Here is a 25,021-nt window from a genome sequence, read left to right as displayed (position 1 = left end):
ACAGACAGACAGACAGACAGACAGACAGACAGACAGACAGACAAGTAGATAAACATGTAGACAGACAGACAGACAAGTAGATAAACATGTAGACAGACAGACAGACAGACAGACAGACAGACAGACAAGTAGATAAACATGTAGACAGACATACAGACAAACAGACAGACAAACAGACAGACAGACAGACATACAGACAAGTAGATAAACATGTAGACAGACAAACAGACAGACAGGCAGACGAAAAGAGAGACAGACAGGCAGACACACAGACAGGTAGGCAGAGAGACAGGCAGGCAGAGAGACAGACAGACAGGCACACAGACAGGTAGATAGACATGTAGACAGACAAACAGGCAGACAGACAGACAGACAGAAAGACATGCAGACAGACAAGAAGACAGACAGACAGACAGACAGACAGACAGACAGACAGACAGACAGACAGACAGACAGACAAGCGTATCGATAGATTCCAAACAGTAATTTCTTACCTCAGAGGAGTTATAACAGCCTGTGTGATTAGCTTCATTCTCTCGAGTTACTTCAGTCTTCAGCATTGGAGGACTGAGATTGCTAAAGATGAGAAATAGCAGAACTTCACTGAGTCACGCCGCATGACGCCGATATGTGATATGACACAAAATCATATGGAGAAGAATGAAACGCTCACCAACACTACGTGACCTGGGAAAGAACAGAGATGCACTGTAACATCACGTAGTTCCAGTCTTGTGCTCACACAAAGCTTTAGGTTAACCACACAAGCCACAAGTACCTTCTAGGGTCACTTCCCTTTACAGTACGTGGGTCATTATTTGATTTTTTCTCCTATGATGTTCCCACGTTTTCACGTTTCAACTTCACTGGACTCGTGTAAAGCTCATTGCACAGCACAGTAAATATTATTAAGCACAGGTTGCGTTTGTTGCGTCACATTTTGAATAATTGTTGACTAATAACAAATGGGAACTGATGGGAACTTACTGGATACATCACTGTATCACTGGTCCTGGCCGTGGGTTGTATCCGCTAACACTGAGTAACCACCACAGGCCTGTACGTCAACCATTACTGTCCGGCCTCGTGACTCTGCACAGATGACATCCCCAAACAAACTGTGTGCTGCGTCTGGTTAAAATGTGATGAACCTGCAGACGGGCAGCAAAGTAGAACCCGGAAACTGACTGTCCCTGTCTCTTTATGTAGTAGTTGTAGCGACAGCTATTTAGCCTTTACACAAGCTCCTCTTAACATTAACCTGCTGGTCAACATTCACACAAGTCATCATGATACAAACAGTTTATTTCAACGTTTTACAAAATGTGCATGTAATTTGACAGAATTTGAACTCTACAATCAATGACTCTGATCAAAATGACATGAAAAACATTTACACTGATTTACACTCTCTCTGTGATTTTAAACAAAAACAGGTAATTTAATATTCACAGCACTCTCTCTCTCTGTCATCAGGCTGCATCCTTAATCTGACTGGAGAACCTTCAGGTGCTGTGTTGTTAATATTGTGACTAGTTTTTCTACTGAAAACCTGGAGTGTGTAACAGTTCACAGTTCACAGCACGACGTGTCGGCGCGTGAGAGCCTAAAGGTCCCATGAGGACAGTGGCGAGAAAGGCGCACAGACAGTCGCAGCCGCTGGTTTCTAGATTACACAGTCGTGAAATGAGATTTAATGAAAAACACGCTGGGATTAAGAAAATAATACGAAACAAATACAGTGGCTCCTGACTTAATTTAACACACGACTAAACACTGACAGTGCACAAATGTGGAAACAGGATGAACCTCCTTCACTGTAGCATCAACCATGTTCTCTGCTTCCAGTCCCGCTCTGTGAAGCAGCTCCCAATCCCAGTGTTTCCACTCAGATAGAAGGCTTCTCACACTGTGGAGTGTTAAGGTGCTCCTTTGAAACCCTCAGGTAGGAAGCAGCTTCTTCTGTGGTGCCACGGACGCCAAACGGAGAATCCAACCAGCTCCACTGGTCTCTGGGTTCCTTCAGCCTCAGGAGGAGGCCACTCGCTGGAGGACAGCGTGCGCTAATGATTGCCTAAACGTCTTGAGCGCAAACTGGAACTTTTTCAGCTATATGCAAATCCTCATTCACTCAAGTCCAAGCAGCTCCAACCCACATAAACCCACATATCCTGCATCATTTTATTAATTAGGTTTTGTTGCCATTTTTGTGTTTTTGCTTTGTCGATATTTCAGTAGAGCACTGAATTTTGACAAAATAAAAAAAATTGTAAAACAATCGTATCAACATGTATTTGATTCTGTGTAGTGATATTTTAAGACAATTTCAAGTTACTGCAACTCTGGAGCTACCCTTTCTTGCCACTGTAAACTATGTATACTGTTTGAAAGCATCATAAGATGAAGTCCTACATGTGGTGACACAGTGCAGACATCTACTGTACAAAGAGTCTACAGTCCCTGTTTAGTGTTAAATTCTTGTGCATCTCGTGGTGTTTTTGAATGTCCATCCTGAGACAGACGGGGGACGGGATCAGAGAGTGGCATTGAGCGACTGGACTGAGGCGAAATGCACAGCAGCAGACCTGTTTGTGGGCGCGGCCCACTCTGGATAAGTGTTCAAGTCGAACATGGCGACGCCCCACGTGTTCATGGCCAGAGAGACGGAGAGGACGCCCAGGACGTTCATGACGAAGCCGGTCTTCACCTGGAACCGCAGCCAAACACGCATTACACCGTGAATGAATAGCGGCCCACGCGTCGCACGCCAGGCGCCTCGGTGGCCACTCACCATGTCTTTGACCATGAGGTGACCGGATGCGAAGGCGATGGAGTTGGGTGGGGTCGACACCGGCAGCATAAAGGCGTACGAACATCCCACTGTAGCAGGCACCATGAAGTACAGAGGATTCACTGAGACACGGATGGCCTGCAGAGACAAGCACAAGTCCCAAAGCACGACGACTAATCATTAGGGTTCATCCTCTGGGGAACATGAATGATTCTGTAATACAATGTGACACACACAGACAACTGAGGTTAATGTGCAACAGCAAATGAAAGACAACAAGCTCTAACAAGCCCGTGATGAACACAACCTTGTCCAGTTCACGCGGTGCCACTGTTTTATCGCTAGCAGGCTGTTATCTTTACGAGAGGACGTGTAACAGAAAGGCTGAATAAGTTACTGTGCATTCCTTTGAGTCCTACCAGTTCAGCAATGACGGGCAAGAATATTATGATTGTGGCGGTGTTGCTGGCGAACTCGGTGAAACAGGCCACAAACGCAGTGATCAGCACCGCAGCTGCAGCAGGCGGGACCTCGGCCAAAGGTTGGAGGTGGCCTCCGATCCAGGAGGCGAGTCCGGACTCCTGCCAGAGCCCAACGAGAGCACGGCTCAGGGGTCAGAGGTCAAATCAAACACAATAAAGCGGAGTGGGGAACGAAGTGAATGATGAATAGAAGAATAAGATAAGGAATCGCATATAGGATCTTTACCTCACAGCCTTTAGCCATAGCGAAGCCTCCTCCGAGCAACAGGATGATGTTCCAGGGAACAGACTCCTGCGCTTTCTTCCATGTCAGGAGAGGAACGTAAGGAGTGTTTGAAGCTGGAGAGAAAACACAGCAGCGCGTTAGAGAAAAAGAAACATCCCTCGATTAGTGTTTTTCCACGTCAGATATTTGACCTAGTTTAGCACGAACAAACATCACATTTTCTGTGGTGTCCAGAGGTTTATTTGACCAGCTGAACACACACACACACACACACACACACACACACACACACACACACACACACACACACACACACACACACACAGGTCAAAGTTTTTGAGAGATTACTCTAATCACAGAAACAGAGAAACTATAGTCTCTGTAGACTCTGTAATCTACAATATTAACATTCCTCATCTGATTTTCTTCGTTTTGCAATCACTTTGCTGGAGACAGGCTGCAGGATCCGACTGTTTGGTCATCACGACTAAAGTCCAGCCTGTCTCCACTCATTTTGGTATCTCATTGACGGCTGCTGTCTTTTTGTGCCATCTTCTATCACACTGTCCTTTTTTATAACGTTTTTTTTTTTGTCAGAAATCTGTTTCAGCCATTAACACACACATTCTTCAGAGGTCGCTGACCTTTGGGGTTGAACCACCAGCTCAGAGACGGTTTCTGTGAGGGGAAGAAGAAGAGTATGGACACAATGATGACACCGGTGACTGCATCGGAGACGTACCTGCGGGACGAGGAGATCATTGACAGAGAAAGATGATTAACAGGTGCCACCGTACATAAAGGCCCTCAGATTCTGTGGAGAAGAAATGATTTGCGTTTGCACTAAGTGTGCGCTTCGTACCCTTTTTTGAACAACACAGACCAGCCGGTGACGAACTTGGGATCTCGCGTAAAGAGGAGAACGGCAAACAATACGAAGAAGAACGAGATCGCTCCCTCCGCAAAACTGAAATTGAGTGAGTGGGTAAAGGTTAGTAGAAGACAGGGTCGTAAAATCTCCTCATTGTCTGTCGCATGAGATTTGAAGACATACACGAGGCCTCACTTTAAGGGCCCGAGCTTTCTGTAGTCTTCCTCTATTAGAGCCCTGGCTCTGGCCTCCGCCTCCGCCCTTTGGTCGGCCTTCTTCACACACATGCTACAGGAAACCAGCACACAACAGTAGAACATCCGTCATTTTGATAGCGAAGTGATAGTGAAAATTTCAATGCCTATTCGTGATCCCCATTCAGAGTACAAAGCTAGAATATAAACAATAAAAGGAAATTACCGTGTATTTAATCCTCCATAGAGAAAAGAAATCCATATCCATCCCAAAAACAGGAAGAGAAGCATAAGCGGGAAAGCAAACGCAAACCAAGAGCCAAAATTGATAAGGTCACAGTCTGGAAAGTAGCTGCAAAACAAAACTGTTCATTCCACTGGAAAAGGACTGCTTTCAAACGTGTCCGCACCAAATTCCGACGGTCACCTTTTGAGCTGTCCGATCAGGATGAGGTTGGGAGCCGTGCCGGTCAGCGTGGCCGTCCCTCCGATGCTGGCCGCGTACGGGATGCAGATCAGGAATCCCTTCCACACCTTCATCTGGTACTCCGACTCGGCCCGGCTCTCCTCCGTCGGCCTCTCCGTCGGCTCCATCCCATCTACCCTGTTGACACAACACAGCATTTCACTGCCCGACATGTACATTTATTAACTAGAATCTGTGATTTTACTTGAACAATTACAGAATTTGCAAATAGAATATTTTTTACAAATGAACTGTTTTGTGTTTTAAGGAGACAACTTAATAAATTACCCGTTCAACTGGGCAGTAATGTTGTTGAACTTTTGTGTAGTGTTGTTTTAGTCTGTTTAACTGGGCGTTATGAGGCATAAAATAACTTCCCACCAAAGGCTCAGTGTTTACAAAGAACGATGAGCCATGATGAGGCATCACATGCTTGTGAAACAACCAGTCTAAAAATAAGGTTCCTCAACAAAGCGAAAGAAGTTCTCTGAAAAGAACGTGAGTCACGTTCAGGTGGAAGCGGCTGCATCAGGCAGCGGCGCGGGAGACGCTGTCATGCTGTTGATACAGATATGAGCACGTACAGTAGGGTCTCATGGGTCCTTCAAGCATCACCAACACACAGTACGTGATGCGATCGGGTGACATGGTTCTTACCCATCTATTGACAGTATTTGTTTCTCCGAAGGCACTGAAGAAAGTGAATGCAGCTTTATATTAGACTGACCTGTTAAAATAGAAGCAAGAAACAATATGATACAAATATGAGAGAGTTGCACCTGTAATAAACACAATAAATAATAAATACCCATCTACTATAAACTGTATTAGGTGCATATTAAAGTACACAAACTTACAACCATGACTACAAATGCAATATTGCTTTATTTGTATTTGTCAGAGCCCAATATTTACTCTCTTGTACTGTAGCTCTGTTTTTGGCCTCCACACTTCACCCCTGACATGGATTCTTTGATACATGGTCATAAGACTGGGGTTAAATCTTAAAGTGAACTCCTTAACTCAGCTGTGAAGCACAATCTCTGCTTGTTACTGGTACGTCAGTGAAAGTGTTAAAAGCCCTCTTGTACCGTTGGTGTCCATGTGCTCTAAGTCCTCTGTGCTCTTGCATTTCTGCTTCAGGGTCTCCAGGTCTCCGAACAGACTCTCCAGGATGGCGTTAGCGATGGGGAGCATCATGGCTGTTGTGGCCGTATTGCTGAGCCACATGGACAGGAAGGATGAGGTTGCCATCATCCCCAGTATGAGCCTGAGGGAAGAAGACGCAGCTCACAGTCTAAAGCACTGTTAGCATCATAGCTGATGGTTTCCAACTCTCATGTAAAGGAGATTTTTTTATGTATCCTTTAATCAGCACAGTTTCCTCACCAAGCTGGTTTTACTCCGACTATAGTGAGAACCTTCAGAGCTATCCTGCGATGCAGGCCCCACTCCTCGATGGACGACGCCATGATGAGGCCGCTGAGGAAGAGGAAGTTGGTTTCGAGGAAGTACTGAGGGCAAACTTTTTTGGACGGAAGAATTCCGAGGGTCGGGAAGAGGCAGACTGGGAGCATGGCGGTGACGGCGAGGGGGAGGGCCTCCGTGCACCAGAACACGGCCATCAGCAGAACCACGTACAGGCATTTCCCCTCCTGGAAGACGCAGCAGGCAGTATAAGTTGTTAATGTTCAGCCAAGAGGAAGATAGAGGCCGTCAAACAAATGACAGCACTGGGATTCACAGATGTCAAACCAAATGTTGTTGACAATTGGAGAATGAATTCAAAGACATTCAAATGGGCAGAAAAAAGCCAAAAGTTCTGCAAATATCAAATAAATAATATATGAATTCATTGTTTTTTGACCTAATTCTAATAAAGCAGCAGATTCTAAGATTGCAAGATAAAGATTAATTGATGCTTTTAGGGGTGATTTTAGGGACTAATCAGGTGTTATTGACAGGAATTGCATAAGAACATTCAGGCAACACATCATGAACTGGCTCACCTTCTCCGGCAGAGTGAAGAGCAAAGGCAGAAAGAGCAGCGGCGCCAGCAGCAGGATCAGCTGCTTGTGGACGCACCACAGCTTCTTGGACACGGCCGACACTTTCATCTCCACGGGCCACGGACGCGCCGCTCCGCTGACGACTGGCTGAGTGGAGCCCGGTGGGCAGCGCTTTGAAGCCTCTGGCCGCGCGCGGAGAAGATTAACCAGTCGCTCGGCGGCAGGTTAACTGTTGCGCCGCCGTGAGCCGGTGTCAGATAGTTAAACTGTGTTTGTCCACCCCCACACCCCCCCTCCCCTCAAAGGCCTCGCCCCAGGACACGACGTGTGATGAGGGATCCTTACAGGCTTCAAACTGAAAACACAGTTTGAATGAGGCAAAGTTGTGGTTTGGAAACTATTAGGCACAATAGGTAGTACACAGTGTGGATAAAGCATTATAATATATAATATATATGAATAATAATGAAGAAATGTGATTTTTAAGTTAAGTCTGCAAACTTTAAACTTTCTACACTTTACTTTAAAGTTTAAAATATATTTTTAACAGTGCAGCATCCTTGCTTGGATTCATTTCCTCCTCTGTCCTATTCTTAGAGGGCAACATCTCAGGAAACCATCGAGACATTTTTTTTAATGATTTCGGCCCAAACAAGCAGCAGGACATGAAAACCTTCATCCACTGAATGTCTGAGCAGCACAAACCTGCCCCTCGTCTGCTTCACAAAGGATGTTGCTCCAGCGGTTCCTGTTCTACCAGTGGGTGATGGGAAATTCATATTCAGTTTAAGGGTGGGATCAGTTACATTTTCACAGTTTCAGTGTCACTTTGAACTTTTTCAAACGCTGTTAAATTGTAACATGACTTTTTTATGCTTTTAAGGTCCTGTGATAATTTCGAGACGACGCTGAAAACAAACAGTGACTCTTACTCAGGCTGTCTCCTTTTGCTCTTTGCCCCTCTGTTACCTGCACCTCTGCTTACATAGTCCGTCTCCTGAGCAAAGAGGTCGTTAGATTTCTGTGGAGCAACTTGCCTTGGCTTGCATGCATTCAACAGGAATGTGCATAACCCCAGTTTTTCACTGGGTGGCGGACGCCGCCGTAATCAACCCAGACCAGAACGAATACAAGTACCAACATAGTGCAAGGCCTTAAACTAATGCAAGCAGTAGAACTGATGAAACGCAGTATTTCTTATTGCAACTTGATCTAATACAATATATTAAAGGACTGAATCATAATAGGGTCAGATGCTCGACGTCAGAGCAGACGACCTCAAGGCTGCAGCCGCTGGAAGTGGAGGCTTCTTCAATGAAAGCAAGACTGTTATTATTTATTTCACGTGTATATTTCATAAAATAAAACAAAGTTTGTAAACAGAAGCACACTCTTCATGAACAGTGTTCATTACACGTCAGGTGTCCCACTTTAGACACTTCACGGCAGCTCATCGTAACCTTGCTTTACCCGCTGGTTCTACAAAGTTAATAATTGCAGAGGTGTTTAATTATTAAACATGTTATACATCGATTCCGCGAGAAAAGGAACACATGCTTCCAACACTGTTGACAAACATTGAACTTTATTCATTGTGTTAGCTATATCTGGACGCTCCTACTGTAATTGTCTGCATCCATCAGGATCCATCAGATCTGATCCCAGTTCATGACGGTGCAGGTCAGGCTGGAATGTTTCCAAATCTTACAGTTATAAAATACAGCAAACTTTAAATGTAGCAAATGACAGTATTTCTTTTTCTTTTTGTTGTCCTGTCCAGCAGTTTGGCAAGAAGCATGTATTAGGCTAATTGTCATATTGGGACAGTATATTATTGGGCATATATTATTGATATAGGTTTGTCATGAGTCCTTTCTGTATAGCTGTAATGAATGTCAGCCTGGGAGCTGTTGGACAGGTTGGGTCTGTGGGTGTGGGTGGGTGGAGGTACATCCAGCTGCGGAAAACAAATAAATCATTGAAGCAAAACAGCTAAAATATAAACATAAACAGGCACAACAAAAAATAAATAAATAAAATAAAATAAACACACACCTTTGGTAAACAATTAACACACTGTTGAGTAAATAACTGCAGTAATGTGGTTAATAATTAAATATTAATACTAATACAATACTTAATAAGTTAATAATCAAACATTATTAATTGTGATAGTTGAATCAAATGCAGTAGTGTTTTTTTCTTAAATCTATTTACTGTACTATTGTTCAGTTTTGTTAAAAGGCCATGTTCATGTTATGGTGTACTTTGCAAGTTTTAACAGTGTATGAACTTAAACGTTTTGAATACAATATTGTATTTTCAGACAGTTCAGTCTTAAGTGATATAATCATTTGCAATGTTTTAAATAAACTTCTATATTTTGTCACAACTGGGTCTGGTGTATTCAGTTTAAAAAGTTTACAGTATAGTATTATTATTATTATCATTTTTATAGGTTCAATAGATATATAAGTGCATATAATTCACTAATTAATAAAGTATTGATTTAAAGTCATGGGATCACACTAATATACAGGTAATCTAGGCATTTACAGTACCAATTACTGTAAATTTAAAATACAGTAATGATTACTGTGTATTTAAATTACAGTAACTCACTGGCAACAGTGTCACCAGTGAGTTACTGTAAAAACCCTTTAAAATGTCTAACAGTGTAACAGTAAATGACAGTAGTACTTACAGCTAAAATGGATGGTGACGACTACATCATGCAGCTTAAATAAAGATTCCCGACTAGAAGACCGAGAAGAGCACAGGGCAGAAGGGTGATGATGCTGTGATGTTATGTGTGAACAGAAACACTTTGTTTTCACAAGCAGCACATACAGTCACATACAGTATATGATTCAGCAGGTGAAGGAAGTCCACAAACATGACACGCATTGAACTTTAGTTGATTCCTTGATTACAGGCAGTCACAGGCATATTGTACTTTCATACCAGTACACAGTTTCAGCAGGTTTATTACTTTTCCATAAAGTAAAAATACATAAACATTGGTAGTAAAAGCTGCTTTTATTTGACTACAATGCTTGCGGTGCGTGTGTGTTACTGCAGCTGTAGTATAACATGTGATGGGGCCAGAACTCATTCACTGAGTGTGTGGAATCTTCTGTTTATGAGACAAATGTGCAACATTTTTTGATGTGGTATTTAACTTGACTCATTACAGGGGTTAAACTGGATCAGCCAGATTCAAAATTGACCCGTTAAAACATAACAGAACTCGTGGTTCATGGTTTGACTTTATAGTTATCTGTGTTTGGACTCTGACCTTGTCCCACATGCATCTCACAGTTAGTTTGAGGTTTATAAATCTTACGGTTCCCAGGTATCAGAAACCTTTACACACAATATTTAATTCCAAACAAATCTGTACGTTGTATGTGTTACAAAAATGATCTTTTTCTTTTACAGCTGTAAGGATTTAGGATTCTGTTGTTTAGTTTTGGCTTAATTGTGTGCTGTGCACCATGAAGATCCAATATGAATTAAAATGCTGCAACAGCAGTTTTTAATAACTATAATAATTGTGGAAGGAAAAAGCAGCAGCAGTTAGAAAAGTTTTTATTTTCTCGTTACAACTTTTACATGTACAGTAGTAATAGACATAATTTCATATCTGTATAAAATGCTGCATATGACTCATTAAACTATAAGGTGTTAGTGTTGGTACACGAATAATCCAGGTTTGAACAAAAAGCATTTGTCAGTCAGGTCTAAATTAAAGTCTGTCGATGTGTTAGTATTATTTATGCATAATAACACAGGTAATGTTTCCTTTTGTTCTGATCCAAAACATTTTACTTGTACATTAATTTAATTTAAGTTTTAGTTCTTGGGTTAAATACTGATCATGTTGTTGTTTGAGGTTGTGCCAGTAGGTGGCGATCTGTGCACGCTTTCTGTGCTCTGCACCTGCTCCACAGGTCGCTTTGTGGCAGGAATCAATGCATTTGCGGTATTACTTTAGAAGCCAGGAGTTAAACTGGTAAGAATTCACTTCTCTGCGATGGTTAGTTTATTCCAGATGTCTGGAATGACATCTGGAATAAACAGTGACACAGTGAAAGTCAGTCCAGACTAGAGACCATAATAAGGGTGTGATACAAACCACACTTTCACTTCAGCACTCACATGATGCATCAGTAATCAAAAGCACATAAAAATGACAAAAAACTTTGGTTTAATCATGGTTTAAACAAAAGTAAACAATGGATCTAGAACATAAACACAAACTGTAAAAAAAAAACAATAATAAAAAAATAAATAGAAAATGTAATGGTTGATTCAAAGAATGTCTATTTACTTTGAAGTCTGCGGAGCCGAAGACGCAGCTTCACCAAGTGTGCGGCTGGTGTCTTGTGGAACGACATCTCGTAGAGGAACGAATTGCCTGAACGACAACAGAAATACAGAAAACAGCACAAGAAACATATAATAAGTCAACGGAAAAAAGGGACCACCCACTTCGTCTGAAAAGCAGTTCGCAGACAGGAGACAGTTTACTGTCAGAGGAAATGGTGCCTCCGAGTAACTGGAGCTCGCCTACAGGTGTCCACAAACACGACAAACCCAACATATTCCCACACACACAAATAGTCGTCATGTGCAGAACAAACAGCTTCAAACTAAATGAAACAATTAAAATCCAATAATAGACTAAATGCATTTATAAGTAGCACCCCCCGACTAATTGTAGTTATATAGTGAGTACACACTATAAAAAGTAGTTTGTATTATTTTAACTTTAATTGTATCATGTACCTATAGTATAATTTCTTTGCTTGATTTATTGCATTGAACTTTAGTTTCATACAGTACTTTAACTAAAATACAAAAATAATCAGCAGCACTGAAATAATCATCAGCACTTAAACTAAAACCCTCGACTGTTTTTTAAAAAGTTAAGTCAAGATGCAAAGTTTTACAAAACCAAACTGTAAAGAAGAATTCAATTCAGCTGATAAATACAGTTCTGACCAAGCGGAGCCATTATAGCGAATGAACTAAGTATAGGTTTTATGTAGTGTGTTTATGTCTATGGTTTAAGAAGTAAAACTTTTTGTTGAGGTGAGCAGTTTCATTATTGCGGTTTCAGAAACACACAACTGGTTGAGTTTAGGGAACAACGTTGGCAATGCTATAAAAACAGGAAGTCAAACTGCTAAAACGTAAACATACAGTCCAGCCTTCGGATCGTGAGTAAAGTTAAGGAAAAAAATTAAATAAAATAACGAGATGAGACGCGGTGCATGAGACTCTGCACCTGTGACCTGGAATGTGTGCGCACAGTTTGTGCACAAGAGTGCTGACTTTGGAAACAGGAAGCAAACAGTGACATAATTTAATATAGATCATTTGAATGTGCTGCTTATTGCTGTGACTAAATGCAGGGAGAACATCGTCTTTATTCTAGAACTTGTCAACAAACAGTGAAACCTCCTGCATTCATGACGTTTTCACCTTTATGTATAAACGTTCTAAATAAACGCATGTCTGTCTAGAAAATGACACTTTCCTGATTTAATACTTTTTAATGCTTTTTGCCAGATTGAGGCATAGGAAAAAGTTGAACTGAACTGTTCTGACTACTAAGAAAAAGCTTGAAACCAAAAGAGTGTAAAACCTTCATAGCTGGAAGGTTTAGACATGATTTAGATAAAATTCAGAATCTGGCTGAACTCAACAGCAAAACAATTACATGCTTGCGTCTGTCACTGCCGTCAGAACTAAACTCAGTGCTATTAATTGTGGGTGAGTGAATCACTTTCCTGTGGTTTAGTCTTTGGACTGAGCACAGTCGACCGACTTTGCCATGTGTCATTTCAGCTGCTAACATAGGCTACCTATGTAAAAACAAGTTTTGCTGCTCAACCTGGTGAAATAAAAACAAAAACAGCAGGAGCTTCCATCTACATGTAGTCCATCTAGCGCTGCCTTGGGGCCTTTAGGCTACTGCCAATAATCACATCTTACATCAATTGTTAACTACAGTAATAAGGCGCTGAAATATGGCTTGTGTTAGGTTATTCTCAAGAATTCTATTGAGCTGCTAAAGATGCTGGAAAACCCCTATTGAGGTTTTCATACATATTAATTTATTCTCAGGAATTAGGTATTTGATTTCCTCTGCAGCTGTTGTGGTGTTGCACAGGGCTTCATCCCAGGTCCTACCTCATTTTAATTTTGTTTTACTTATAGAGGTTGAATTTTAAAGCTGTCGCGGTACTTTATATTATTATTATACAATTGGGTTAATGAAGCCAAGGACTTAGAATATTAGCTTTCTTTAGAAACACAAAATACAACATATGTAAAATTATAACAAAAAGCCCAACACACATTTGTTCTGTTCTGCAAATCAGGGAGGAAGTACAATGAACTTTACCAACCTTTGATCCCACATCGAAGGAATTTAAGGGCCTTTTCCGCAAGAGGTACATGAACTGAAGGACCACTGTTCATTTCCTGTTTCCAGTCAACAGTAGATTTTTATACCATAATTGTTCCCTAACTTCAATCATATGTTTTTGTAACCATGACAAAAATGTGTCCCTTATTTGAGTCTAAACCAATCAAATACCACAGCGTTGGGGACTAAACTAGCTTTCAGAGCTGCACAGATCTGAAAAGCCACATTTTCATACAACATATTTCAAAACACTGATTTACTGTAGAATCTAGAAGAAATCAACACATATAGAAATATTAATGCTTATTTACCCAAATGGTGATTACACATAAGATGACTTTGATGCAGCCCACAGCCAAATATCCAATAACACTCCACATTATTGGCAGTTCAGTAACTTGTCTTTGGTGGATTGTGGTGAAGTCATTCGTGTTGGTTACAGTTGTCGTGAATGTCCCTTGGTCTGAGGTGACGCAAACTGCAAATCACAATAGAAGAATTTACAAACAGACAGTTGACTTTTCATTTTGCATGGTTGGATGAAGCATATTGTAAATGGAACGAGGCAAAGGAAAATGTGACAGGCGTTTGAGGAGACTGATCATCTTATGGTGTGTTTCCTGCGTTTTGATGTGGCCCAGCACATTCAGCAGCTGTTTGCTTTTTGACCACATTGTTTTGGTTCTGAGTATTTTTTGATTTCATCTCTATCCTCTTTTCCGATCACATTTAAACACGCCCTCATACAGCACCACGTTCAACAAGCACATTAATGGTCCTGTTTATATTGAATTATTTCCATCATAGTCACAGATAAATAAAACTTAATAACAATACATTTTGATCAAAAGAGGGTCCAATTTGAGGGACAGCAGTCTGTTTCTCATTCATCTCCTGTAAACATCTACAAACATACAAGAAAAGTAGCTGTTATATTACATGAGTTGCTTAGTTCAGGTGCTCAGAAAATGAAAGTTAAATTCAAGACTCACCATGAACATGCAGGTCGACTTGCCGGTACAGGTTTTGACCCCCCACGATTGCGTTGACGCAACACTCGTACCTGCCCGAGTCCCCAGGCGTCACAGTGGCCATGAACAGGCTGTAGTCCTCTCCAATGCTGACCTGACGGGAGACGTTGTAGGGCTGTGCGAACTCGGCCCCTTTCCCCTTCCTGATGATGCCGCTTCTTTTCTCGTTATGGATCTGTTCAGGTCAACAACAAATGCGTTTCATACAGTAGCGCCACATACCAGGACATGGGATGGTGACACCGCTTTAGTTCAGGTGAATTTGCCACTGACCTTGTACCACGTCACCGAGATGAAATTCAGTTTGTTAAAATCAACATCTGGACACGTCAGCGTAACATCTTCACTACACTTCACTTCAGTCTGTATTTGAACTGCGTAATGCACCAGGAGCAGCTGAGAAAATCAGATCACAGTATTGACACAAACATAAACACAAACAGTTTTCAGGCGACTGTAGTTGTACTTAACTTGATAAACTGCAAGTGTGAACCTACAGAACTGCTTTAGTTTGTGTTGTGCATGTCCTAACATTAAAAATTTAAATCAAGTGATTCTATAAAAGTCAACTCACCTCAATGAACAGCACTGTCTGGGACATGTTTTACACTTCATCTGGTGCTTGTTACTGTGGCCGTAACTGTTCTTTTCTCACTTCGCTTGAAAAGTTCACAGTTTCCTGTAAAGCGGTGCATTTGCTCTGAGACTTGTATTAGGACTTATTGTGTGCCGAGGACTCTGTGCTCCACCAAGTGGTGCCTGAGAGCAATGCGTGTTCTGGTGCTGTGTTATCGTCAGCCTCGGGCCGCTTCCGTACTGTACACACACTGATTCAAGCTGTTCCAGCAAGGGAGGTTTAAGAGATGCCTGAATGTGGAGCACGTCCCCTGAAGATTATTAAAAACACAGGTCTGCTGCAGGAGCATCACCTTGACCTGGAGGTGTGGGGTTATATATATATTATATTATTACATTATTATATTATTATATTATTATATTATTGACAGCAGGAGGCATCTACTGACAGCTCCAAGGAGGAGTTCATCTTGGAGGAATATCTTGTATTTCTCCTTTTTAAGATTAGTGCCGGTTTGTTACCCCCCAGACTTTCCCGAAAGACATCCACAGTGGTTCATGTCTCCCTGCTCATTGATGTGCTCATTCTGAGCTCATTCTGAGCACATCCCACAACAATGCTACCACTTGATGCTCTGTAAGCATATGTAAGTGCTGGTCCTAGAGGAGGGAGCCGTGTTCATTATCATGAAAAACGTGAGGAGGAAACAGCGACCTGCTCTGTGTCACACCGTGCCCACACACTATGCAGAAATATCAGCACAGCCTCTGGAGCCCGAGGTGTCACATCTGGAACAGCTGCAGCACGCCTTTCTTGCATCTCCAGCTATTTCAGCTGACTTCAGGCCTGCTCCTGTGTAGGCTACAGGTGGGGGTGGTGACCTCTTGACTCATAATGTGTGAACCCTGAGTGCAGCGTTTGATACAGGGCGTTAACTACAGCACAAAATAATATAATCTAGAATATAATATAATAAGACTTACAACATAGAAGCATTAGGAAAAGATTAATGGAAGGATAATAGAATGTGCTCAGCGAGGCCCTGAGAAACAGTTTCATGCTCAGTTTAAATTAGAACCATTAATTTAACATATTATAGATGAAACAACTTGACCTCGTTGCACCTAATTTCCCGGTGTGATTAGCCGGAGAGGGAGGATGTCAAAGGGTCCGGCTTTAAAGCAGCCTTTGAGCTGGTCAGTGAGTTGTTTCTTCCGGACGCGGCCTGTCTTACATACAGTGGGCTCACATCCATCACACACACACACTCCACCGTTATGAGGGAGGCTCATCCTGTTGTTGTCGTGGCAGGGAACTCCCCATTGTCTCCCTCCAAGCATATTATTTGTATGTGTCGCTCTTGTTGACAAAAGAGGTCGATATACGTTTATTAATAGCAGGCTGACTTTATGGAAAAGGGAAGAGCGAGGTGTTCGGGTTCCACCATCTGCATCAGACAATGCCTCATTCAGCAACAGCTGGCCCAGCAAACGCTATAGAAATGTACTGATGCTACAACACAACATCAGTGGAAATGAGGATTTTCTGTTTTGGAAGCCAGCGACTGCAGCTGCGAGCTGAATTAGATTTATGAAAGGGAGTAATCTCAGCATGAGGAATAAGTAAGAGTCAAAAAGCATGACATTTTTGAAATATCTGTGTTTTTGGTCAGTGCAGATGTGCTGATACTCCACCGCGAGCGAGCTACAAGAGGGTTTGACAGCTGATCAACGTGCGATTGTCGGAAATCAGGGGAAAACGCCGACACAGGCTGCTGAACTTGCAAAGGCCGGTGGAGCCTCTGAAGGTTCAATTCTGAACGTGTGATGTGTGCGTGCGTGTGCTCGACGCCGCCGCGTCCTGCACTTAGAGGGTGTTGCACGCAGCCGAGCAAATCCCAGAGGTTGTTAGCACGTCCAGCTGCTAGCGCGGGTCTCCATGTTTCTGTCAGCGAGCTTGTTCACCGCACACTCTTTAGCCTCTGATTGAGGAAATCCTCTGACTGTTTGCTCTGTTTGCTGAAATGAAACATCCCAATGGTTCCGCCATCGCTCCCACAGGTCCCGTACGCGGAGACTTTCCCAGGAAGACTGTGCATGTTTACTGGGGTCTGACAGATATATGGCTCTTTGATGGACCATAACAGCACCAAGGTTCCACCGCGAGACAGGCTGATATTTCATTCTGAGATAAAACAGGCATTTTTTAATTATTCTCCAATGTTATTGTCCTCAGGTGGCACAAATGCGCAGAAAATTAAAAAATGAAACTAAACACCTTCTTTTCTTCATTTCCTTTAAGACTTTTATTGTTAGTTGTTCTTAGAAAGGAAATTGCTTTTGCGACAGGAAAGCAAAAGCATAAACACAGTAACAACACAATAAGACCACGACTTGTGCACAAGACAAAAACAGGCCTGTGACTAAAACTAGCAGCTCTTTGCTGATTTAACAAACAGAATGTTATAAAACCCTTTGTGCAGAATAATATGTTATAATAAAATCAGATACTGGCATCTGCCTGTTCCACTGAGTGCTGCAGGCTGCAGCCTTAAGAGTTACGTTCCGATGATCTGTATTGTTCCCTAATTTCTTCTGTGGGATTTCCTCCGCGCAGCTACCTCCACCCAGACCCCCCCCCCCACACACACACACACACACACACACACAGCCCTCGGTCGCCCTCCCTCCCTCCGTCTGAAGGCCTTGCCAAACCTTCTGGCACATGAAAACAATTGTTCTAGAATGCTTGGGGAGACACAAGCGTTGTCTGAGACGGGCTGGACTCACACAGCAGCTCAGCTGACGGCCAGGCGGACAGATTTCCTCCCGTAATCAAGGGAGTGGTCGCGTCGAGAGAAACGCGTTTGCATCGCGAGCCCCGAAAGTGAGTCACGGCGTGGAGAAATGAAAGTCTTATCGGGTGCGTTGCATAGTGATGTGTTGGTTCTAGGGGGGGGTTTATGTGAAGGAAATCACAGGTGGGGGAGGTTAAGAGATAGTTTTCCCCTGTTGGTTTTTCCCCCACGGGTGATGTGACTACACACATACTCCAGCGAAGCTTCAATGTCTGACAGCTGGACTCATGTATTTTATTTCCTGTAATGACACAAAACCTTTTAACCTCTGAGTGAAACAGAGACAGCTCATCACACAAAGCTGTGATTCATCCTAGAAAAAATGTTCACAATATAAACCATGAATGTGAGACCTGCTGTAACTGAAGTGTCTGCATGTGCAGGTCGGTTTCTAACAACGGCTCACAATCCCGAAAATAAGCATCCTCCTGGGAACCAGCACTGTGCTCCCAGATGATGTGAAAAACACAACATCCTTCCTGTTTCGGCCTCATCTATTTTGATTTAGTTTGCTTTTGCCGAGGACAGGAACGCGTCGGAGCGGCTAGTGGATTCTGAGCGGGGACTGGTTCTGGATCTGTTTTCACAGGGGCATCGCTCCACGGGACTCACTAAACCGTGCTTCCTGAAGACGCCTCTGGATCGTTTAAATGTTGGTTCATCAACACACAAAGTAGACGGGGGTGTTCCATTATGTCAGCTGTTGTATGTTCAGGTCTCAAAAAACAGTAGAAGCATTAGCATGCTTTGTTTCAGGCTTCTAGTAAAGTCAGATTTATTCTACTATTAAACTTTATTGCTATAGAGATTCTAAATCTTGCACCACTGAGATACTTGAAGAGGAGAAAAGTCGACTGAATGGCTGGTTTCCACACGCAAACACAAGCTGCATAGTTTAGACTTTAGACTGACGGAAAAGTGGGTCAATGTACAGTAGCAGCATTATTTCATTGTACAGTAGCGTCTGGCTGCTTCGTGCAGTTCGTTTGAAGTTAGACATTTCAGGCCTCATCCGTGAGAGAGATGATAAAAATATCATTCTGTTTTTATCCCGGAGAAAACAATAGCGCACTATTAAGGTCATTTTTCATCTCAGATCAAAAAACTGTCAGGAGGAGGCGGGCGCTGCTGTCTCGCTCCGTCTCACGTCTGCTGGCATCCTTTCTGCTCGCCGACTCTTGTGGATGCGAGTGTCCGAGGCGCAGGGAAGGAGTGAGGCTTCTCAGCAGCGCCCAGGTGGATCCTCCCGTCAGACGCGTTAAACACGTTCACGCCCATCTTTGCTTTTCTCCCACATCGTCTCCGATCTCTCCCCTGTCATTTCAAAGAGGAGGAGGAGGAGGAGGAGGGGGGGGGGGGCTCGTAGTGATTTTGTTGAAAACTCACTATTTGCTTCGGTCACTGAAAAGCGCCACGGGAGAGCCGTACATCTGGGTCCCAGCACCGGATGATGTCAAGACTGGCGCTGACCCAAAGCTCGCCGCACAGAGAGCTCCTCAGAGGGGTCGGCGGCGCGCTGTTTTCCCTTCCTGCGCCTCCGTGACATCTTCCTGCCGCGGGGGGCCTCAGGGAGCCATTTGAGGGGGGCCCGGACCTGCAGCACCGAGGGCTTTACACAGCACACTCCACTTAGCCCGACAGGGCAGGTGGGGGAGGAGGCGCCCCGGACCCCCAGCAAGCAGCTTTAACCAGCTTACGGTTCAGTCTCCGTACACCCTGTGTCACAGGGGAGCCGTCCTCTGTCATCCTCAGGACTGGGCCCGACGTCTGATTCAAAGCCATGCCAGACAGGAACTTGGGTCGAGCTGCTGCGTCTGAGCCGCGATGGGCCTGTTAGACCCATCACCGGACTGAAACGGGCTGCTTGTTGCTTGGCTGCCTGATGTCTCGGCAGCTATGGGATATTCTATACATCAAATGGTCTAGATTTGCTCTGTGCTGTGGGGCCTGTGTTTAAAAAGCATACAACAATTACAGTAGAACATCTGAAAAATATATATATATTTGTTTGGCTGCAAGTAAAAATCCCCATTGCTGCTCATATTTAAATAATTTCATTGAATTAAATAATTTAAATAAAGTCTCTTCATGATCACTAAGAGGAATGTGCATCACTGGCTTTACACAGGTTTATATGTCAATACAGGGTTTTTCTTCCTGGGTTCACTATGACCTCTGACCTCTCACCCCATATCTCCCTGTCGCCCACAGCAGTGATTTATTCCTCTGACATACCAACAGCTGTGTTGGGGGCTCACGAGCAGAGTGTGGACCACTATTTGCCGTGACTAATCGATAACAGACTTCAAACGATGCCAGTTGTGGGACTTGGGAAAAAAAATCCACTGGGCAGTGACACAAGAAACCCTTAACCTCTGCTGCAGCTCTGTGGTTTTCAGAATCAACGTCTCAGCAGAATTACTGGAAACAATGAGTCTGTGTGTGACATCAAAGACATAAAAGACACTTTTTTCCTCTCAAATGCAGTATTTTTTCATCTTCAATATGTTTTATGCTTTTTAACAGGAAACAACATTTCATGTTGTTTGTCGTCTTTAAAAATGACAAATAACACGATTAGAACGGAACAGTTTGATCTTGCAGACCTCAATTTTAAAAAGGAATCAGAGAATTAGGATTTGTTAATATTTTTGATAAAATATATTTTATTTAAACTTCTGCAAAAAAGAACAAAACTCATAAGTGTCAAACTAATGCACTGCATCGTTGATAGGCTTATGCTCACAATTCCCAGTCAAGTATAAACAGTCTCTGCTCTGGTTCCATCATTTGATCCAGCATTTGTGTGTGTGTGTGTGTGTGTGTGTGTGTGTGTGTGTGTGTGTGTGTGTGTGTGTGTGTGTGTGTGTGTGTGTGTGTGTGTGTGTGTAGAAACACTAGCTTCAACTCTTCCCTGAGAAAGTCCTTGAGGATTTTGAGGTTGATACTCATTCACGGGTCCCAGCGTCAGCGTCTCACTCGCAGTGGAGTCAAGCCTCGCACCTTTAAACAGTCTTTGCCATCCTTTATCTGGAAACGCACATAAAAGCGAAACATCTGTCACATAAAAAAGTACAAAATGTATTTAAACGTACGGTATTATTCGCCCTTTGCTTTTGACTTGCAAAACAAAGCCATGGCACAGTTCGTCCTACAGTGCAGTGAAGCACAGAGTGACTGCGGGAGGAATTTACATGCGAAGTTACGAAGTGCGTAAAAGTGATTTTTACGCACACACTCCAAGAAAGAATATTACAGTTACACAACATGTCCAGGATTAAAAGTCGGTCAAATGCTGCATTGGAATCCAAGGTCTACCTAAGAACCATAAATCATTGGTTTCGAAGGTTTAACCCAGTTTTATATTATTGCGCCTGGGATGTATGCGATCTAATGACGCATGCGTTCTATTGCAGGGGATTTGACGTCTTTTCGTTGGTGTGTGAGGCATTCGTCCATTTACCCCTTTCCTCTGGTTGCTCAGGCAGAAGGTGCAGATAGTCCGCGGCTGCCTCGCTCCGCCGTCTCCTTGCGCGTGGACCGCGCCGAGGCACGGCTGCTCGTCCGCGCCGCCGTCGCCGGTGAGGAGCACGTTGGCCAGATGGGAGATGTAGCTGGACGCCAGGCGGAGGGTCTCGATCTTGGAGAGCTTCCTGTCCACGGGCTCCGTGGGTATGAGAGTCCGCAGGGCCGTGAAGGCGGTGTTGACGCTCTGCGTCCTGCCCCGCTCGCGCGCGTTCGCCGCGCTCCGCTGCTTCATCGCCACCGCGGAGTCCCCCTCCAGTTTGCGCGAAATCCTCCTGCGCTTGTCGCCGGAGCCGCAGCAGCTCTGCTCCGAGTCGCCGTCGCTCTCGCTGCGGTTTTCATCGTCCTCGGACAGGACTGCGAAGTCCGAGTAGATCAAGTGCGTCGCCACGGGCCGCAGCATGGCGAAAGTCATGGTTGAACGTGACCGGTCCCGGCTCCTGATCCCCAGTTACATCAAACAGGGAACAAATCCAACATCTCAGTGCGACACGAGGGCGACGGAGAAGCTGTGAAAAAAGTTCTCAACAAGCGGACTGAGTGCGAGGGCAGGTTGCGTCGGCCTGTTGCGAGGACGGACCGTGGCCACCTGGTCAGCTGGGCTCTTATAGCCGCATGGGCGGAGCCCGGCGTTACAGCGGAGAGACGCGCTAAAATCCACAATACTCGTTATAAAATCCACAATACTTGCACGAATACTTCAAACGTACCTGCACCTGCACTCCAGTCACTGTGGTTAATGCAATACACGCAAAAGTAAATCACCTAAAACTGTCTAATCGAGACGACGACGTAAAAAAAGCCCATTACATAGAAGTACAGGAGTTTACAAGCACATCACAGAAAGAGTGCAATTTATTAAGTAGAACAATAATATATTTTTAATTACATTAAATACATAGTAATTTGTGACTATAGCTGTCAAATAGATTATAAAGAGCTTACATAATAATTCTAATAATAATAATAGCATATTCTATTATTATTAGCATATTCCAGGCCTTTCCTTTATGCACAGGATTCAGTTAAATGTACTGAGCTTTGTTTGTGTTGGTTAATAAACAACAAGCATGTTAATAATGCTGATAAAATGTGAACAAATCTGAACGTTGTGTGCAGGTGTTTGCAGAACTTGTTCCGTGGATGTGTATGTAAATTGTGTTTGTCCTGGCAGCTTGCAAATTTCCAATGGAAATAGCCAAGTCAAATGCAAGACGTTCTTCCATTTGAATGCGCTGCATCAGGCAGCCTGGTTTACTGCGTGATCTTGTACTGTCCCACTGTGCGACGACAGGCTGGACTTGTGTCTAATCCCATTGTTATGGACTAGACGCTGCCTTTGACTCATGCAGACGATCCCGGGTCAGGCGGCGGGGGGAAAGTTAATTGTGTCAACAGTGAGCAGATGATGCTGGAATGCCAGGGGGTTGTTTTCTTGCTGACTCGAGTTAAAAGAAGGAAAACAGAGTGGTGGCAAATGGTCGGCTTCTCCCTCCGAGCGGCCGCAGTTGGCTCCCGCCACAGTCCACAGCGCCGGCAGAGTGAGACTCCAGACACGCAGCCGGGGCTGAACGAGCCCCGCGGCCTCAGAGAGGACACGGACACAACGCCAACCCTGGGTGTGAACTCTCCGCGCTGCAGCCTGTGAACACCACCATCTCTCTTCCTCTGAGTGAATTCATTGTGCTAGGAAAAGCACGCATACTGAATTTGCACACAAATTCTCTCAGCTCAGCCAACAAATGGCGTCCCAAATTGCTATGTAGTACAGTAAATTACATGACTCGGGAAGGGAGGGTTCATTTGTCATAGCAGCCAGTGGACACACGTTGATATGGGACTAAAGACAAGGTGAAAATTATTTAAACCTTTGTGGAACTGTGGAATGAGCTCTAGTTCATCCATGGAACAGGAGGAAGCATTCATCCATAGGGATGAGGTGACAGCATGTAGGGTCCGCCTCCCACTGAGGACTCTGTCAGAGACTTATACGGCCCCGTCTGTCTGTTGATATGGGATGTCGTCTGTCATGCCTTCTCTTCTTCATCTTATGTACTGACATGAAATTTCGTTCAGGCACCAAACTTCCCAGATGATAAATTAAAATAGTTCTTGTGGTGTTTTGACGCGTAACCTGACAGGATCATCAGATTAAAAATTTAATAGCCCATATTAATTGCTAAATTAATCAGGTTCACATCAATCAGAGGTTCATATTATAATAAGGTGCGCTTTTGCCACGATTTTGGAGTCTAAGCTGTGAAGCTGTGACCCAGAAAACAATCAGACATTTGCAACATTTCCTCCACCATATATCCATATGGGCCAGCAGCCATTTGCTGTGTTGAGACACCAGAATTACCTGGTTTCCTTAGACCATTAACATTTGCATGTGCACAGACCAGAGGAGCCCATTTCACTCTCTAGCATCAGTACATTTCTCCACCGCTGCTCTGTTCCTGCAGGTCTCCTCTGCTGCTGACAAATTTACACAGGTGACAGCCAGGACAGCCTCATTTAATGCCGTCCCATTCCATGATTAAACGATAGGTCTGATGATAGTCCACATTTCTCTTACCTTCGTTAAACCCCCCTTACACACTATCGTATACACAGATATGGGTTATTCATCTGCATAATAGAGCTCCGTTGTCTTGATCCTTGAAAAATGTTCTCATACTACAGTGGGTGAGATGATCCTTTACTCCTGTCAACTCCGACTTTGTAGTTTATTTTGAGCTAATGTAACATATTTCTTTCAAACACAATTAATCTCTGGCTAAAAATATCACAAAAGAACTACGCTAGGTACTTAATAAAGGTCTGCTAGAAACCAAGAACCACATAAGCATCACGGAGAACATTATGTCTTCTCACAGAGTTATTAGCTAAATGAAGGGAGCCTGGAACATGGATAAAACCCCTATAGCTGACTGGGATTTTGTACTAACAAAGCCAACAATGCACCAAAACCAACACATGCACGCTGATAATCTGAAGGAACCGACAGAGGATGGTGAAGGCACAGAGGCCTCTCCTCCATTAGCGTATGTTAGTTAGTGCATCACCAGCAGACTGAGCTACAGTAGAGGCAAGAGGGAAGCCACTCCTCTGCAGAAGCTAGTTTGGTGCTCGTTTAACCAAAGTAAAACGTGTTCACTTTAGTAGTGAGCAATACTTTTTACTCCAGTTTAAAAACCTGCATGTGAAGCATCATCTAGAGCCCGAAGCTCTGTCTTTAAGGAGGAGGCTATGCTAAAATCCTGTGTAAACAGTACTGTACGTCTCTCAACAAGTGTTGCACTTTGCAACTGTTCGCGTTTTGAACAAACAGCAGTTTCTAATAAGTCTGATTTTTGTTTGTCTTCAGCCTGGCAAAGCCCAGTGTTAGAGAAACGACATAAGTGCGTGAAATCCAATCTCTCGCTTTTATGCCTCATGTACACGTTGACAAAGCTGTGTAAGCCTCATGCACCAAGTGTCTCTGTGGTGAGGTCACAGGGTGGATACATTGTTGCAAATCTGGCACAAATTACACGCCTGCAGCCTCCGG

At 43.6% G+C, this 25,021-nt stretch overlaps 4 protein-coding genes across 6 annotated transcripts in view; all 4 read right to left on the bottom strand.

Moving 5' to 3' along the window:
* The window catches only part of ocstamp (osteoclast stimulatory transmembrane protein), a 6,346-nt gene extending 5,611 nt beyond the window's left edge, over positions 1–735 (bottom strand). The window contains exon 1 of the mRNA XM_029156812.3: positions 495–735. Coding sequence (XP_029012645.1) covers positions 495–532 — 38 coding nt within the window. The 5' untranslated portion in view covers positions 533–735. The remainder of the gene's footprint in view (positions 1–494) is intronic.
* A 552-nt stretch (positions 736–1,287) lies between these two features.
* Positions 1,288–7,270, bottom strand: slc13a3 (solute carrier family 13 member 3). The gene is made up of 13 exons (XM_029156810.2): positions 7,040–7,270; positions 6,420–6,685; positions 6,122–6,300; positions 5,688–5,757; positions 4,992–5,168; positions 4,791–4,916; positions 4,566–4,658; positions 4,362–4,466; positions 4,144–4,241; positions 3,500–3,612; positions 3,211–3,372; positions 2,792–2,929; positions 1,288–2,707 (listed from the first exon to the last, which is right to left on the bottom strand). Exons 1-13 carry the CDS (start codon positions 7,145–7,147, stop codon positions 2,534–2,536), a joined length of 1,809 nt encoding a protein of 602 aa, XP_029012643.1. The 5' UTR covers positions 7,148–7,270; the 3' UTR covers positions 1,288–2,533.
* A 3,343-nt stretch (positions 7,271–10,613) lies between these two features.
* LOC121202353 (uncharacterized) lies at positions 10,614–15,239 on the bottom strand. 3 transcript variants are annotated; one of them, XM_041071639.2, is made up of 5 exons: positions 15,084–15,239; positions 14,783–14,905; positions 14,471–14,684; positions 13,790–13,956; positions 10,614–11,459 (listed from the first exon to the last, which is right to left on the bottom strand). In XM_041071639.2, the coding sequence occupies exons 1-5, from the start codon at positions 15,108–15,110 to the stop codon at positions 11,403–11,405; spliced, it is 588 nt and encodes a 195-aa protein (XP_040927573.1). In that variant the 5' UTR covers positions 15,111–15,239; the 3' UTR covers positions 10,614–11,402. The 3 variants fall into 3 exon arrangements, 2 of the variants coding, with proteins under 2 accessions (XP_040927573.1, XP_040927574.1); XR_005897905.2 differs by lacking the exon at positions 10,614–11,459 and adding an exon at positions 14,316–14,382 and having other exon boundaries at positions 13,816–13,956; XM_041071640.2 differs by lacking the exon at positions 10,614–11,459 and having other exon boundaries at positions 13,814–14,382.
* Positions 15,240–20,744: 5,505 nt separating this feature from the next.
* tcf15 (transcription factor 15) lies at positions 20,745–22,199 on the bottom strand. Its single transcript, XM_029157610.3, has 2 exons — positions 21,407–22,199; positions 20,745–20,973 (listed from the first exon to the last, which is right to left on the bottom strand). Exons 1-2 carry the CDS (start codon positions 21,881–21,883, stop codon positions 20,911–20,913), a joined length of 540 nt encoding a protein of 179 aa, XP_029013443.1. The 5' UTR covers positions 21,884–22,199; the 3' UTR covers positions 20,745–20,910.
* Between the last annotated feature and the right edge of the window lie 2,822 nt (positions 22,200–25,021).

Source organism: Betta splendens, chromosome 7 (assembly GCF_900634795.4).
Source record: "Betta splendens chromosome 7, fBetSpl5.4, whole genome shotgun sequence".
NCBI classification, from domain to species: Eukaryota; Metazoa; Chordata; class Actinopteri; order Anabantiformes; family Osphronemidae; genus Betta; species Betta splendens.
This window is presented reverse-complemented; position numbering and strand designations above follow the sequence as displayed.